General features: G+C 41.7%; 1 protein-coding gene across 9 annotated transcripts in view; it reads right to left on the bottom strand.

The window, feature by feature from the left end:
* The window catches only part of PIKFYVE (phosphoinositide kinase, FYVE-type zinc finger containing), a 101999-nt gene that overhangs the window by 68076 nt on the left and 15696 nt on the right, over positions 1–18227 (bottom strand). For all 9 annotated transcript variants that reach the window (XM_043505663.1, XM_043505658.1, XM_043505659.1 and 6 more), the window contains 2 exons: positions 15663–15752; positions 2889–3027 (listed from right to left, as the gene is read on the bottom strand). In XM_043505663.1, the coding sequence (XP_043361598.1) occupies positions 2889–3027; positions 15663–15752 (229 nt within the window). The remainder of the gene's footprint in view (positions 1–2888; positions 3028–15662; positions 15753–18227) is intronic.

Genomic DNA, 18227 nt, shown 5'->3' with positions numbered 1-18227 from the left:
CTGAACTCCCTCTTCCAGCCCCCCGGAACTGGGGGCTATGTAGAAGACCAAGGAACACTGAATCTTTCTTCAGATAAAGCAATAAATGCTCTTCTGAACATTCTGTGCTGTTCATCTGAATGCTGCACTCAAGCCTGTTTCAGAGCTCTCTTTGGTCAACTAGTTAAGGAGATCGCTTTGAGGATGATGCTTTCTATGTTGCCATTTTGTTCAAGTAACTTCTACCATCCCATTTCTATGGACGAATGCCTCTCCATCATCTCCACTTATTGCCAATTGAGAGGCCAAATCACACCACCTAATCCCTACTTCCAATCTTCTGTACCCCCTTCTGAATCCTTAAGGTTCAGGCTTCCATCCATTTTGATGCAAACACTCCTCTACTAGTACTTCCACCTCCATAAGAGCAGCCATGGCCAGGCAATCAAAGCTAGTTTTTTGCATGGCAAGACACCTTTAGGACCTCACTTTCCAGTTAACATAACCAAGGGCCCAGGACATCTATGAACAGGATTTCCACACACCCTACGATTCAGGTTCTCTCCATAAATTTCTGGTGCTAGACAACTCTGAATCACAGGGTCTGAGGTGTTGGTTAGTTACACTACAACTTTGAGTCATGTTGTCATAAAACCGACTGACACTAGTATGGCTGTAGCCTAGCTAACATTTACATTGGTCATGGCTGCATCTCTGCAGGCCAGCACAACTCTTCACCACCAGCACACCCAGACAGTGCTCTTATTCTTGTGGATGGATGTTCCAGTCATTTGAAAGGACATGCACCACAGGAAAAGATCTGCTGGTGTTGAAACAGCCCAAAGAGGAAAAGAGGAAAGAATTGGGATTGTTTCTTTAATTGCTACTACATGATGCATAAAGTTAGCCTAAAGAATTGTAGGGTCCCCCCGGAAGACTATGTAAACACACAGAACCAGTAGAATTATGACATTAGTTATCAAGTAAACTGATTGAGAGAGGAAGTGATTTTCATTTAGACTTCAAGTGTTTTTATTTTTATTATTAATCTCTGTTTAGGACAGTTTTTAGAGTTGTGTGTTTAAAAAAAAAAAAAAAACCACCTTCAAACAAAGGACTAAAAAAAGCTCACAAGACATACTGATATCTCCCAGAGCAAGACTAGATTCGACATTCCTGATTTTTTTTTTTATATAAACACACACACACACACACACACACACACACACACACTAAAAAAAAAAAAAAAGCCAGGACTCTACTACATGCCTCTTCATACACCATAAGCAAACCCAGTTCCTTACCCCTTTAAAAATTCAAGTAATTGAGTGATTTATCAAATCTGATCAGCATTCCTCTCCTCTAACCCTTTTGCTGAGATGACAAGTTTGCCAGGAAAGTTCAGTTTTCTTAGGATCCTCCTTATCCTCCCCCCGAAAAAAAATTCTATGATTTTAACCCAGTTGTGTGTGCAGGTTTACTATATTTACCCCAGAAATTTCTACCCCCCCTTGGCTTCATCTTACAGGAATCTGGTCCCACTGATTGGTTGATTCCAGTTCTATGCATCCCATGCTAGCCTGTCCAGTGCACTGCATGTTTTTGGGTGGTCAGCTACAAAGCACGCCACTCCTGCCATGACAGGAGTATATAAAATTTGATTCAAGAGAATTCAGTCATCTTAATATTGCTTTGTGTGTTTTAGACTGAAATCAAGTGGCAGAACAATTTAACACTTTAAACTCTAGATTTTAGCTTGCAGATTATGGAAGCATGCATGGATTTCATTCAGAATTCCAGTGCTCCTGCACCTTGTCACAAACTCCCCCTTTGCAAGCAAAGGCCATTAACTTTTTAATCACAGTATAGTCAATTCACTGCACCACTTAAGAGTATCATGACCTGACAGGGACTCAGGACAGCTCCTGTATTGCAAGAAGCAATTATGACATCCCAAATTATTGCATAAAAGCAACAATTCTAAAAATCAGATCTAAAGTTAAGTGAAGTGAAGACAGAACAGCTTTGACTATTTTGTCCCAAGCTGTATTTGTAATGTTTAAGCTGTAAGTGCCTCTGTCCCCCAGACTGAATAAGATCCTAAACTGTCCCCCTACTCTCCCCGACACTCCTAGATCCCTTCTGCAGAGCCTATCTGCTACAGCATTCTCCTTGAAAGGAAGGAATTGTCTCATTACAAAGCTTGCTTCAATGTGGAAGCTCTACAATAAAAAGATGAGCCACCACCAATCATCAAATTCTGCCCTTACATATGCAATCCACAGGGAGACAGTGCTACTACAAGATTTGACCTTATTGGTTTTGAATGGTAACAGACGTCCAGAAAGATTCAACACTAGTTATGCAGTTTGGACAGTTTTAAATGAAACATCTCCCCCCTCCCTCCATTTGAATTCACTTTATTTTATAAACGTTAAGTATGTAAACAGGGGTTTGGGATTTTGTTTTTTTCAGTTTTATGTAGTATTTCTCACAACACACACAACAGAATGTTTTATAACAGGACTGCTCCAGAGTGCTGTGCTACTGGTTTTGATAGCTTTTCCTGGAACAAATGCATTAGTGCTACTTCCTATGAGAAAAGTTACATTAACTCCGCAAGCAAAGCAGATGCGGAGGTCAAATTTCAAAACTTCTAACTTTAGCTATGGTCTCTAATTCATTCAAAATACTAGATAACTATTTTACATTAAAACAACTAATTACAATTAGAACTTGCTAACCCATAAGGAAAAAAACAAGGATCATTTTAAAAAAGCATACACACACACACACACACACACACACACACACACACGAGCCACAAGATGTACCACAAAGAAAGCATTAGACAGACATACATAACACATTGCTATCACAATGGAAGACAACAAAAATCTAGTTTGTACCAGAAGAATTTTTCTTTCATCCTCATTGGTCTCTGCTTTCAAATATGTGCGATTAGCCTGGGGACTGACGGATGTCTCGTATGCAGGCACCATGGGTGAACCAGACCGATCCAGTGACAGGTTAGTAATGCTGGCCGATCTGTAGAGAGAAAGAGAAACAATACTTATAGACTGCAAACCCCTCAAACAAAACTTTATCAGAACAGGCTGTGACCTTACAACATGCTTCAAGAATCTTTAAGCAATGTGCTAGCATACACTAGCTTTCCAAAGCAGCACTTAATTTGGGAGAGGAGGGGAATGACACTTTAAGATGGCTGCAATACAGGGAACATTATAGTGATATTATGCTGAAAGAGATTACATGGAATCTCTATATTATAAAAGATGTTAACAGGCAAAATAGTTCATATTGAACAGCTTCACATCAGAAGGATTATTTGAGCCAAGTGGGTTTTTTTTCTCCCCATAAGGATGGGGGTGGGGGGTGGGTGGGAAAAATCAACCTTGGACCCAACTGTTTCCAAACGCTGGGTCAAGTCCCACACTCCAGTGAATGAATGCATTCAACAGTTTCACAAAAGGTGATGCATTTGCTTTTTGTCACTATATAATATATCCTCCTCTTCAACACCCCACAGCTTTGGGATGCCTCAGAGTGACCCAGAGTATATTTTATTTTATCTTCTCTTCCCCACCCACCTCACAGTAATGCATTTTGAAATGGGAGTTCTTTATGGGGACAATACCCAACTTAGGCTAGTTTAAAAAGTGATTTTAAACAGATTCCTGGCAGGGTTTTGGTTTGTTTTCTAGGAGGGGCAAAAATTGTGCAACTTGTGCAGTTGTCTTCTCTTTTAGGCATTATCATCTTTTAGTGCATTAAGTTTTTTCAGGAATAAGCTATGAATTATAGGACAGATAACGAAATGTTAATCAAACTGACAGTGAACAAATTCAGGCTGGAAATCAGGTTTCCAACCATCAGAGAAGTGAGGATTTGGAACAGCCTCCCCTTGTTGTGGGGAGCAAACAAGCATAGTTTTAAGAGAGCTAAACCACTTTGTAAGTGGGACTCGTAGGGCTCCTTCTGACAGTGTGGGGCAGAGGGGTCCCATCTGGTTCATGCTCGATATCCTCAAAATCTCATGTTTCAGGTCACCTGCAGAGGTCATGAAGGAATTCTCTCCCTTCCCCAACCCCAGTGGAGTCTGGGGTTTCTTGACAGGTTTCAGAGTAGCAGCCGTGTTAGTTTGCATTCGCAAAAAGAAAAGGAGTACTTGGGGCACCTTAGAGACTAACAAATTTATTAGAGCATAAGCTTTCGTGAGCTACAGCTCACTTCATCGGATGCATTTGGTGGAAAAAACAGAGGGGAGATTTATATGCACACACACAGAGAACATGAAACAATGGGTTTATCATACACACTGTAAGGAGAGTGATCGCTTAAGATAAGCCATCACCAGCAGCGGGGGGGGGGGGGGAGAAGGAAAACCTTTCATGGTGACAAGCGAGGTAGGCTATTTCCAGCAGTTAACAAGAATATCTGAGGAACACTGGGGGGTGGGGTGGGGGGGAGAAATAACATGGGGAAATATTTGTGCAATGACTCATCCATTCCCAGTCTCTATTCAAACCTAAGTTAATTGTATCCAGTTTGCAAATTAATTCCAATTCAGCAGTCTCTCGTTGGAGTCTGTTTCTGAAGCTTTTTTGTGGAAGGATAGCCACTCTTAGGTCTGTAATCAAAGTGACCAGAGAGATTGAAGTGTTCTCCAACTGGTTTTTGAATGTTATAATTCTTGACGTCTGATTTGTGTCCATTCATTCTTTTACGTAGAGACTGTCCAGTTTGGCCAATGTACATGGCAGAGGGGCATTGCTGGCACATGATGGCATATATCACATTGGTAGATGCGCAGGTGAACGAGCCTCTGAGAGTGTGGCTGATGTGATTAGCCCCTATGATGGTGTCCCCCGAATAGATATGTGGACAGAATTGGCAACGGGCTTTGTTGCAAGGATAGGTTCCTGGGTTAGTGGTTCTGTTGTGTGGTGTGTGGTTGCTGGTGAGTATTTGCTTCAGATTGGGGGGCAGTCTGTAATCAAGGACTGGCCTGTCTCCCAAGATCTGTGAGAGTGATGGGTCGTCCCTCAGGATAGGTTGTAGATCCTTGATGATGCATTGGAGAGGTTTTAGTTGGGGGTTGAAGGTGATGGCTAGTGGCGTTCTGTTGTTTTCTTTGTTGGGCCTGTCCTGTAGTAGGTGACTTCTGGATACTCTTCTGGCTCTGTCAATCTGTTTCTTCACTTCAGCATTACACAAAGTAAAACTATTTCCCCATGTTATTTCTCCACCCCACCCCAACACTGTTCCTCAGATATTCTTGTTAACTGCTGGAAATAGCCTACCTTGCTTGTCACCATGAAAGGTTTTCCTCCTTTCCCCCCCCTGCTGCTGGTGATGGCTTATCTTAAGTGATCACTCTCCTTACAGTGTGTATGTTAAACCCATTGTTTCATATTCTCTGTGTGTGTATATCAATCTCCCCTCTCTTTTTTCCCACCAAATGCATCTGATGAAGTGAGCTGTAGCTCACGAAAGCTTATGCTCAAATAAATTTGTTAGTCTCTAAGGTGCCACAAGTACTCCTTTTCTTTTTGGGGTTTCTTGGTCTCCTTCTGAAACATCAGAGATACCACAGCTGGAGATCATAAACTGGATAAGGTGGGCCAGTGCTCGGAGGTGGTACCGATCTTCCTCTCAGGTGCTTGGCTAGCTGGTTCTTGCCTACGTGCTTGGGCTCTGATTCTCATATATGGGGCTGGGGAGGAGTTTTTGCTCATGTCAGATTGGCAGTGACTCCTCTGCAGCAAGGGTGCAGGTCATTTACCAGGATGATCTCATTTAAAATCAATTCCCTGCCATTTCAGGGGCCTCTGGTATTGGTGTATCGCAGTCCCTCCTAGTCTCTGCCTGGGGCACATAATAGTCTAGTCTCCTGAAGGCTGCAATACCTTGGTCTAATTTCGGTTGTTGGGTTTGGTGTGCGGGTGCTGCTGGTGGCCTGTAAGACAGAGGTCAGAATTGATGATCTGGTAGTCCTTTTGGCCTTACTCTAGAACTATTAGATAGCTAGGGAAATGCAGACTACAGAAGTTAATGGAACATGAAACTGTAAGAAAGTGGACACTGAAGTTATATTTAAAAAAAAAAAGCAAGCAACAGAATAAAAAAGCAGCAGTCTTTCAATCAGTAGTACTGGCCTGTTGAAGTGTTTTAAAGACAAAGCGGAAAAAGTCTACATTAATAGGCTCAATTTAAGTGATGAGCGAGTCAGGATCAAGAGAAGCCACGCTGGTACTTCAACAATTGACATTTAAGGACAATTAATGGCATTTTCCTGGCCAATATAAGCAATGTGTCACAGCATACCTCTGACATACAGCTAAGGCTGTCATTGCTAATAGCCCTCAGCTACTGCAGATGTTATGTCCCTAGTCACATGAGTTAACAGCATTTCAAGAACCAATCATTTAGATCGGTATAGAAAAAGTTATGCAGTTTTACCAACTTCACATATCAAGTGTTTTCTAGTACTAATCAATTATTTTACAAGAACTAGTTTAACTATGCCATCTAGCTGTAGAAGGCATAACTGTTTTATTTATGTAGGTATATATAAAACCACACAAACACGACCAGCTAGCTAAACGGACATTCGTATCAAAACTTTGTCACCATCGATTACATTCAAAGTGTGATTGTATTTACCTGAATTGGGGCCTAGTGGATAGTGCACTGGACTGGGACTCAGGAGATCTTGGTTCTATTCCCAGTTTTGCCACTGGCCTGTTGGGTGACCTTGAGCAAGTCATTTCACCTCTATGCCTCCGAAACCCTATTTGCTTCACTAGATAGAGTAGTTCAATTGATTTCAACAGGACCACTTGTGGGCATCGTAACTGTGGCAGACTTGGGTCCTCTAAGAACATCCTTTATAGTCTCTTGTATGACCCTCCTATTTTCAGCAATTTATACTTACCTTGACTGGCAAATAAAATCTATATCAAATAGCTAGTTAGAATGGTTATCCATATGCCCAATGAGTTAGAAATGGAATTCAGTCAAGTTAGCAATCAAATAGCAGCTAAGGCAATTAGCTATATTTGCCTGTTCAACGCAACAGAGAATTAGGAGATAAGTGCAAAAGGCAGCCTTAATACCCCTCAAAACAGAGCATGGCACTACTTTGCCTAGCACAGCTGATTGTTAATTTGCTGTCATTCTACTAAAAATGCCACAATGCATTGCAGAGAGAGCATGCATTTGATTAACACATGTCAGGCATTTTTGGGACGTGATGCCATTTTTAACAATGTAGTCTGAAAGACTATTTAATAACTTTTTAGGGAAATGACTGAGTAACTAACGAACTCTGGAAAGTTTAGAGATATTCTAAGCGAAGTCATAAATACCTAGAGGTTAGAGGGAGCATATCTACATAAGGACTTTATACCAGACTATCTGTTCCGACTGTTAGAAGAAAATAGTTTGATCTACAGAACACACAAAAAAACAAATCTACACAGACACATGCCTAGAACCCTGACCAGGGGTATTCTATCTGCTACCCAAGATCCATAAACCTGGAAATCCTGAAAGCCCCATCATCTCAGGCATTGGCACCCTGACAGCAGGATTGTCTGCCTATGTAGACTCTCTCCTCAGGCCCTACGCTACCAGCACTCCTAGCTATCTTCAAGACACCACTGACTTCCTAAGGAAACTACAATCCATTGGTGATCTTCCAGAAAACACCATCCTGGCCACTATGGATGTAGAAGCCCTCTACACCAACATTCCACGCGAAGATGGACTACAAGCCATCAGGAACTGTATGCCCAATAATATCACAGCAAACCTGGTGGCTGAACTCCGTGACTTTGTCCTCACCCATAACTATTTCACATTTGGGGACAATGTATACCTTCAAGTCAGCAGCACTGCTATGGGTCCCCGCAGGCCCCACAGTACGCCAACATTTTTATGGCTGACTTAGAACAACACTTCCTCAGCTCTCGTCTCCCAACGCCCCTACTCTACTTGCACTACATTGATGATATCTTCATCATCTGGATCCATGGAAAAGCAGCCCTTGAGGAATTCCACCATGATATCAACCTCAGCCTGGAACAGTCCACACAAGAGATCCACTTCCTGGACACTACAGAGATAATAAGCAATGGTCACATAACCACCACCCTATACCGGAAACCTACTGACTGCTATACTTACCTACATGCCTCCAGCTTTCATCCAAACCACATCACATGATCCACTGTCTACAGCCAAGCTCTAAGATACACCCACATTTGCTCCAACCCCTCAGACAGAGGCAAACACCTACAAGATCTCTATCAAGCATTCTTAAAAACTACAATACCCACCTACTGAAGTGAAGAAACAGATTGACAGAGCCAGAAAAGTACCTAGAAATCACCTACTACAGGACAGGACCAACAAAGAATGTAACAGAACACCACTAACCCTCACCTTCAGCCACCAACTAAAACCTATTCAAGGCAACATTAAGGATCTACAACCTATCCTGAAGGACGATCCCTCACTTTCACAGAACTTGGGAGACAGGCCAGTCCCTGCTTAAAGACAGCCCCCCAACCTGAAGCAAATAGTCACCAGCAACCACATCGTAAAAAACACTAACCCAGGAACCTATCCTTGCAACAAAGCAAATTGCCAACTCTGTCCACATATCTATTCAAGGGACACCATTGTAGGACCTAATCAGTTCAGCCACACCATCAAGGGCTCATTCACCTGCACATCTACCAATGTGATATACGCCATCATGTGCCAGCAATGGCCCTCTGTCATGTACGTTGGGCAAACCGGACAGTCTCTACATAAAAGAATAAATGGTCACAAATCAGACGTCAAAAATTATAACATTCAAAAACCAGTCAGAGAACACTTCAACCTCCCTGGACGCTCAATTACAGACCTAAAAGTCACAATTCTTCAACAACAGAAAAAACTTCAAAAACAGACTCCAATGAGAAACTGCAGAACTGGAATTAATTTGAAAACTGGACACCATTAAATTAGGCTTGAATAAAGACCGGGAGTGGATGAATCACTACACAACCTAAAAATTATTTCCCCATGCTAATTTTTCCCCTACTGTTACTCACACCTTCTTGTCAACTGTTTGAAATGGGCCATCCTGATTATCACTACAGAAGTTTTTTTTCCTCCCGCTGATAAAGCCTACCTTAATTGATTAGTCTCGTTAAGAGTTGGTATGACAACACCCATTTTTTCATGTTCTTTGTACATATATAATATCTATCTTCCTACTGTATTTTCCACTGCATGCATCTGGTGAAGTGGGTCTTAGCCCACAAAAGCTTATGTCCAAATAAATTTGTTAGTCTCTAAGGTGCCACAAATACTCCTCGTTCTTTTTGCTGATACAGACTATCATAAAAATAAAGGGAAGGGTAAACACCTTTAAAATCCCTCCTGGCCAGAGGAAAAACCCTTTCACCTGTAAAGGGTTAAGAAGCCAGGATAACCTCACTGGCACCTGACCACAATGACCAATGAGGAGACAAGATACTTTCAAAGCTGGAGGGAGAGAGAAACAAAGGGTCTGTCTGTTTGTGTGATGCTTTTGCCGGGGACAGAACAGGAATGGAGTCTTAGAACTTAGTAAGTAATCTAGCTAGATATGCGTTAGATTTTGATTTCTTTAAAATGGCTGAGAAAATTAAGCTGTGCTGAATAGAATGGATATTCCCGTCTTTGTGTCTTTTTGTAACTTAAGGTTTTGCCTAGAGGGATTCTCTATGTTTTGAATCTAATTACTCTGCAAGATATTTACCATCCTGATTTTACAGAAGTGTTTCTTTTTACCTTTTCTTAGATTAAAATTATTCTTGTAAGAAATTGAATGCTTTTTTCATTGTTCTTAAGATCCAAGGGTTTGGGTCTGTGGTCACCTATGCAAATTGGTGAGGATTTTTATCAAGCCTTCCCCAGGCAGGGGGGTGCAAGGTTTTGGTGAGGATTTTTGGGGGGGAAAGATGTTTCTAAACAACGCTTTCCCAGTAAACCCAGTCAAACATTTGGTGGTGGCAGTGGAAGTCCAAGGGCAAAGGGTAAAATAGTTTGTACCTTGGGGAAGTTTTAACGTAAGCAGGTAAAAGTAAGTTTAGGAGGTTTTCATACAGGTCCCCATATCTGTACCCTAGAGTTCAGAGTGGGGAAGGAACCTTGACACAGACTAACATGGCTACCACTCTGAAACCTGTCACAAAAAAGTGAGATTGCCTCTTCAGACCCTCAGAGGACATCTCAAAGCCTGTACACTGCTTTTGGGGCTGGGTTCATCCCTGACTGAGGTGGATGGGATATGGTAAGAATGAGAGAGAGAGAGAGAGAGAGAGAGCGCGCGCGTGCGTGCAGAATATGGGTCTTTTTGATGTGAAGTGGCTCTAAAGAAAAAACTGTCAAAGGGAGAGGCAATGAACAGACCCCTCCTACCTCCAGAAAATGGGCTACCATCAGAACAGAGTGAGAAATAGCAAAAGGTTAAATAAAGCAAATAAGCGAGCACTTGCCACAGGGAAGAAGCACTGGCTCTTCGTAACTATTCCACTAAGACTAAGCATTTAGGATACAACTTCAACCCAGGAAACCTTCCTAGCTCTGGGCAGAATACAGCTGCACACCTACTCAATGGAAGCTGCTGAAGTTACACCTACTCAATGGAAGTTACAGCTGAAATAAAAAAAATAAATCAGGCCATTAAGTGCCTGACATTTAGCCCTTATTTTTGAAAGCCTTGGCAAGAGTATCATGATAGTCAACTCTCATACACTAGGATACCTTTGGAAAAGTAAGAGTGTAGACATGGCTTTTCTAGATCTTTGTATCATACCTCTAATGAGTGGATTGTGATTTTATAGCCCTTACTCCAGTAATCCCCAGTTACACAAAACCTATTCCTTTAATGGGAGGAATCAATGTGTAAGTGAAGAGTAAAATATTTTTAAAGTGACTTAACAAAAAATGGTGCAAGACTGAGATCAAGTTGGCATAATCAGAAAAAACTATACTTTGGGGGGGGGGGGGGGGAGTAGCAGTTTGGTGGTGGTTTTTTGCTATCAAACCCACTGAATGAACCATTGTCCTCAAAGATTTAAGTGTCTATTATAAGAAGTGGCATGTAAAATCTATCTAGTACTGAACCCAAAACTCTGACTTGTAACTTCACAGGGCTTTTAGTGCACATAAAGCAGTTAACCAGCCATCCAAGATCAGTCCCAAAAGCTTCCAACATGCCCTCTCCAACACTTTAAAAATTAATTCCATAACTATTCCACTTAGTTTGCTATACGCTAGAGTTCTAATGAGATCCAGTAAGCGAAAGTCCCCTCTAATACCTATCCCAATACAGGTTTTGCTGAACTTTATCTCCCGGATATTTACTGCAAATTTTGTCATCTGGGATTTTTAATCCTTTTACTTCCTGCAGCAGTGACAGAATAGCCTTCTTAAAGGGATGACTAAGTTTGTTTGCCTAGCTGGAGAAGCCCACACAGTGCTTTTGACACATTAATGATAAGCATTATCAGAATTCATAGTCTGCCAAAAGAAAGCGTACAGTCTCTGTTACATGACCCAAAGCTACAGATGCCAAGAGAGTCTCATTGGCTGGGATGCTGACTTTGGCAAAATTCTCAGGATTCAGAGGCTTTGCATCATCACTCTGCATTTCCCTAAGTGAACATTTAAGGATAGATTCTAAGGTCAGAGAGCCATTCAAAAAAAGTTACTAATAACTGTTAGACTGAACTGCTGCAGTTGCAAATTGGGTCACTCGGGCATTGCTCAGGACACTCTTACTGCACATAAGGAGCCAGCCAGTCTGAGCCTTCTGGGAACAGCCCTCTAAGCCCCACCTTCTCCAGCAGGGACTGGGAGTAGAGTAGCTTCACGGCCCTTGCAGCTTCTTGATGATTTTACAGTCATTCAGCATTGAACTCTGGACTTCCTTCTCTGTTTGCCAATCCATCATTGATTGCTGGTACTAATTTATAGGCTTGTCACCCTCCTCTCCTCTTTATCACCTATATCCAGCCCCTCAACCACACTTCCCTCCACTGTTCCTTTGTTTTGAAGTCTCAGTGGGGCTCAAAAGAGGAGGAACTGAACTACCAAGACATGAGCTACTAAAGCAGCCACATAATCTCCTTGTAAACCAGGCAGGCCCTCCATTTTCCCCTGCCCACCTCCGTTAACTTGTTCTGCCCATGTCTCCTTAGATAGTCTTGAAGAGCTAACAGAGACCATGCTCCGCATTTGTGTAATACGGAGTACATTGGTGACACCCAGTGATCTTTCTAGAGGACAATACCAACTCTCTGAAACAGTATTAAGACTCTCATTATCTTTGTCCTAGCCATCACGTTCTCTCCTTGTGTTTGTGTCCTAGATTTGGCAGTTACAACTGGAAGCTCTTTGGGGTAGGAACCAAACAAATGTATGGTATCAAAAATGACTAAATTCTGGCAAGGGATTCCCCATCATAAAGCTCATTTAGACAAAAGCTTCAGAAAAAACTGCAGCTGATTATAAAGTTTTTACATTTATTGAAATCTACTTTGGCCCCTGGAAGTTTAACTACTCTTAGACAAGATCAGGTGTGGGAACAGTGAAGTGAGAAAAGGAACAAGGCTATTCAGTTCAGCCAGCAGCAGAGGTAAGAAAAAAAAAATTTCTACAGCTTTCCTGCATCCTCCAACACTTCAAACAAGCAAACAATTGAAATCCAAGGAGTTGTCTAAGCTCATTTCTCTCAAAAGCAGCCTGAACAGAATTTGCCTACAGAGTTCCAAAAGTACACACAGAACGAACACAGCTGCTGAGGTCAGGAGAGATTTCTCCAATTGAATCTTCCAGGGGAACTCAATGCAGAAGTTAGTGACCCAAACTGGAATTCAGCCAGGACAACAGGGCTAACATGGCTTCTCTTACAAGAGATGCTAATGAGGTCAGGAGAGATTGGGACTAAATCGGGGGGCCCAGATAATCTTCATCCAAGAATATTAAAGCAATTGGCATCTGAAATTGCAAGCCCATTAGCAAGAATTTTTAATGAATCTGTAAACTCAGGAGTTGTACCGAATGATTGGAGAATTGCTAATATAGTTCCTATTTTTAAGAAAGGAAAAAAAAGTGATCCAGGTAACTACAGGTCAGTTAGTTTGACATCTGTAGTATGCAAGGTCCTGGAAAAAATTCTGAAGGAGAAGTTAGTTAAGGACATTGAAGTCAATGGTAAATGAGACAAAATACAACATGGTTTAACAAAAGGTAGATCGTGCTAAACCAACCTAATCTCCTTTTTTGAAAAAGGAGCAGATTTTTTTAGATAAAGGAAACGCAGTGGATATAAATTTACCTACATTTCAGTAAGGCGTTTGATACCGTGCCACATGGGGAATTATTAGTTAAATTGGAGAAGATGGGGATCAATATGAACATCAAAAGGTGGATAAGGTGGATAAGGAACTGGTTAAAGGGGAGACTGCAAACGGGTCCTACTGAAAGGCGAACTGTCAGGCTGGGGGGAGGTTACTAGTGGAGTTCCTCAGGGATCGGTTTTGGGACCAATCTTTTTATTACTGACCTTGGCACAAAAAGTGGGTGTGCGCTAATAAAGTTTGCAGATGATACAAAGATGGGAGGTATTGCCAATTCAGAGAAGGATCGGGATATTATACAGGAGGATCTGGATGACCTTGTAAACTGGAGTAATAGTAATAGGATGAAATTTAATAGTGAGAAGTGTAAGGTTATGCATTTAGGGATTAATAATAAGAATTTTAGTTATAAGTTGGGGACGCATCAATTAGAAGTAAGGGAAGAGGAGAAGGACCTTGGAGTATTGGTTGATCATAGGATGACTATGAGCTGCCAATGTGATATGGCTGTGAAAAAAGCTAATGCGGTTTTGGGATGCATCAGGAGAGGCATTTCCAGTAGGGATAAGGAGGTTTTAGTACCATTATACAAGGCACTGGTGAGACCTCACCTAGAATACTGTGTGCTGTTCTGGTCTCCCATGTTGAAAAAGGATGAATTCAAACTGGAGCAGGTACAGAGAAGGGCTACTAGGATGATCCGAGGAATGGAAAACTTGTCTTATGAAAGGAGACTTAAGGAGCTTGGCTTGTTTAGCCTAACTAAAAGAAGGTTGAGGGGAGATATGATTGCTCCCTATAAATATATCAGAGGCATAAATACAGGAGAGGGAGAGGAATTATTTCAGCTCAGCACCAATGTGGACACAAGAACAAATGGGTATAAACTGGCCACCAGGAAGTTTAGACTTGAAATTAGACGAAGGTTTCTAATCATCAGAGGAGTGAAGTTTTGGAATAGCCTTCCAAGGGAAGCAGTGGGGGCAAAAGATCTATTTGGCTTTAAGATTCTACTCAATAAGTTTATGGAGGAGATGGTATGATGGAATAATGTGATTTTGGTAAGTAATTGATCTTTAAATATTCAGGGTAAATAGACCTAATCCCCTGAGATGGGATATTAGATGGATGGGATCTGAGTTACCCAGGAAAGAATTTTCTGTAGTATCTGGCTGGTGAATCTTGCCCATATGCTCAGGGTTCAGCTGATCGTCATATTTGGGGTCGGGAAGGAATTTTCCTCCAGGGCAGATTGGAGAGACTCTGGAGGTTTTTCGCCTTCCTCTGTAGCATGGGGCACGGGTCACTTGAGGGAGGCTTCTCTGCTCCTTGAAGTCTTTAAGCCACAATTTGAGGACTTCAATAGCTCAGACATAGGTAAGGTTTTTCGTAGGAGTGGGTGGGTGAGATTCTTTGGCCTGCGTTGTGCAGGAGGTCGGACTAGATGATCAGAATGGTCCCTTCTGACTTTAGTATCTATGAATCCAGATGCTACTCCAAGCAGCCCGAGCCAATAGCCTTGGTTTTAGCAGCTCAGTGACACAGGCGAAGTTAAAAAGTGAACCAATCAATTCAGTACAGCATCTCTTGCCCTGGTTACCACAATTATTCCTTCTGTTACCTCTCAACCTCTCCTCATAAGAGCTAATTTTTCCACCTTTCTACTTACAGCACTTCTCCTGCACTCAAAAGCTTTCAATTTCCTTTCACCTCTTCCCAATTTTTGCCTTTAGGACATAACCACAGTCTCCTCACCCAGCCCCTCACTAACCTGCTTCTATGCTTTCCTTTCATTCTGTTCCAATGGAACACCCAATCCAGTTTTCGTGGTACCATCAAGACAGCCACACTACTGAACTAGAGTAACAGTACAGTCTGACTGTATTCCTGGTCCTTTCCCTCCCCAGCCTTATTATTAGTCTTGCTTGTTTAGTCACATGTAGACTGCAAGCTTCTCGGGGCAGGAAGTATGTTTAGCTGTACATTAGAATACTTAAATACATTTGGCATTGTATAATTACTGAAAGCAAAGACATTTGGGTTCTTCAATGACCACAAGTGAATGGGATTTTAATCTCACATCTCAACCAACAGATTGCACCTTGAGTAGCACAGTGGTCCCCTCATTACACCAGGACACAGGTTCAGAACTGATCAAGAGAAGATTTTACCAAATCATATTTGTTTCATATTCATGATGCATGATATTGTGATTAGGAAGAGATCTTCAACAGATACACACACTTGGTAATTTACCTGTTTCGAGCAGGAGACTTCCCTGGATCCTCCTGTACAGACACAAGGCGTGCTGACAGTGTGGTAGTTGAAGTGTCTGGGTGAATCAGACTGCAAAGAATAGAGCTCTGTTAAGACAACCACCATCATAAAGAAGCACTAAAAACAGTCCCAATTAAAACCAACACTATTTAGAATAACATGATTTGCACACTTGATAAGTTAAAAAGTAGTCAGAGCACACGGGAAAGATCCTTCATAACATCAGCCGAAGGACAGCTGTACAAAAGACTGGTATGGTGTTCTCCTTTTGGACTCCACCGCCAGCGTCTTTCAAAACGCACAACTCCTCACCTACTCTTCATCCTCATCCCCTCCCCCATTGCTGTGCCTCTCCTTAACTCACCTCCCACCCACTTGGTAGCACTAGTACCCAATACTCCTTGCCCTTTCTCCTTCACGACATTCCCCCACTCCAAGAATTTTGTTACCGTAAATATCTAGAGCCCATCCACATAGCTACTGATAAAGAACATAGCTATCACCATAACACATGCACAAGCCTCAGTAGCCCTCTCTTATCAATATAACCTTTGTCCTTCTTTCCTCACTTTATCCATCTTGCCCTACCACTTGAATTAGCAGCTGTTCAGTGCAAGGGCAGTGTCTTTTTCCATTCAGCACCTTAGAATGCTTTTGGGTGATCTCAAATACAGCAGCTCTGTCCCATAAAGGTTTTTCTAGCTGCTCTAAAGAGTTTGTATAGTTTAGAGAGAAGATATTTTTCTCCTCAAATACAGTAGAATAGTAGCAGACTTGAGTTATTTTTACCCTGTGAAAAGACAGAGCTGCAGCTTCTTCTCAATATTCTCTTTAAGCAGCCTACATCTAGCATGAAGAATCTCATGGCTTACAAAACACGAATTATGTTCTGCTTTAATTGCAAAGCCGAGTTTAGTTTGCCAAGTTTCTACTGCAGTACTGTTAAGAAGTTTGCTTAAGACTTTCAGTGTGTACTCCCTTACTAATGAATTTTAAGCCTAATCTGGCGGGAGGGGGAGAAACAAAAACAAGCTAGCTTCTTCCAAAAACCATAATACCTTGCTCATTTAGCCAATTTCCCTACAACACTGATAATTATGCCATCTCCAGAGATGCCAGTCTTTCAAGCCTCAGAAGAACATTTCCTCCAAGGCTGTATTAAGACTCCCAAGAATAAAGATGCAAATGCTTTCTACACACCATTATCCTACTTGGGAATTGTTGCACTCCCCTGCTAAAGACAGCATAGAAGTGGAGAAAAACCTATAAAAGCAGATCAGGTGGTCTCAAAAGTTAGTGTTTTGTAGCATTCTCATACACCTGAAAAGCAACAGATGCCTTTGTGAGCTTGCCACAGAATGCACTGTTCTACAATTCAGATTCCTTGGACAGCACTTCTATCAGACACTTTAAAAATACTAGTTTGTTTTTAATAAAAAGCTGAGACCTACACTGTAAATACTTAGCAAAGGAATTTAGGTAGTGTCCCCAGATACAAGGTTAGAGATGGTTAGCAAACTGCCTACATGGAGTATTAATTTATAGACGGTCTTAACATTTAAGAAATGATCCAAGACAAAGAATCCTTCACCTTGACAGAATCTCTTCAAACATTACATCTTTTAGACCTAAAGACAGCTTATACAGAATACTTTCATTCTAGTTGTTAGCACACAATGAAGGGAAGTTGAAGTGAAAAATCAGTATTCTCTGAAGACAGCTGTTTTCCAAGCTCTCTTATTGCCAGTAGAGCATTAACCACTAGCATACATAGAAAAAAAAAAATCCAACTCTTGCCCCTAGAGAAGTTGCACATTGCCACTTATATCACTCTTCTGGTTACAAAGCAAGCACGATTGGAGTCCTCTTTTAATATAGTTTTATCCTGACCTTGCAGTCCTGGAACATATTTGGGTTCTTCTCACACTAATCAAGATCAGTGAGAGTCAATATCATGCTGTGGCTTAAGTGCTGTACAAGACAAGACCGTTTTCCTTTCCTCTTAGTAATTTTCTTCTATCTAAGACCACTAGGGAGAGCTTTGGCTCTTTTGACTGAGATAAAAGAATCCCTCAAGTTGTCCCTGCAGCCTCATACCAGGGGTTTGACTCTTTCTGCAGACAGTAACTGGCTGCTAATTTCATCAGTATTGGCCCAGAGAGCATTTTTTTGAGTTCACCGTTCCTAATTCCGACAGTCAACAAGCCAACACTTTATTGAACTGAAGCCTGATTCCCCAGTGGTAGAACAAGAACAGGAATCGCTTCCATCTCCATGAAGCCGCAAGCCTACACTGTTACAGTGAATGCTCCTATTCACATTACCAGCTTCCAGCTCCAGTCTAGTTTTAAAGGGTCTATTATTCCAAATGCCAACTGCCTGACTAAGATGGAGCCAGTAATTCCTCTAGGAATTGCCCAATCTCTTCTCGCCACTGAAGGAGAAAGTTAGAACCAAGCGCAGGGTTCAGGTCTTTTATAGAAGATAAGCCTAAATTATCAGAGGCAAACTAATAGCCTGAGCCTACATAGGTGAGGCAATATC

Source organism: Dermochelys coriacea, chromosome 11 (genome assembly GCF_009764565.3).
Source record: "Dermochelys coriacea isolate rDerCor1 chromosome 11, rDerCor1.pri.v4, whole genome shotgun sequence".
NCBI classification, from domain to species: domain Eukaryota; kingdom Metazoa; phylum Chordata; order Testudines; family Dermochelyidae; genus Dermochelys; species Dermochelys coriacea.
The sequence above is the reverse complement of the archived record's forward strand: the minus strand, read 5'-3'. Positions and strand labels throughout refer to the sequence as shown.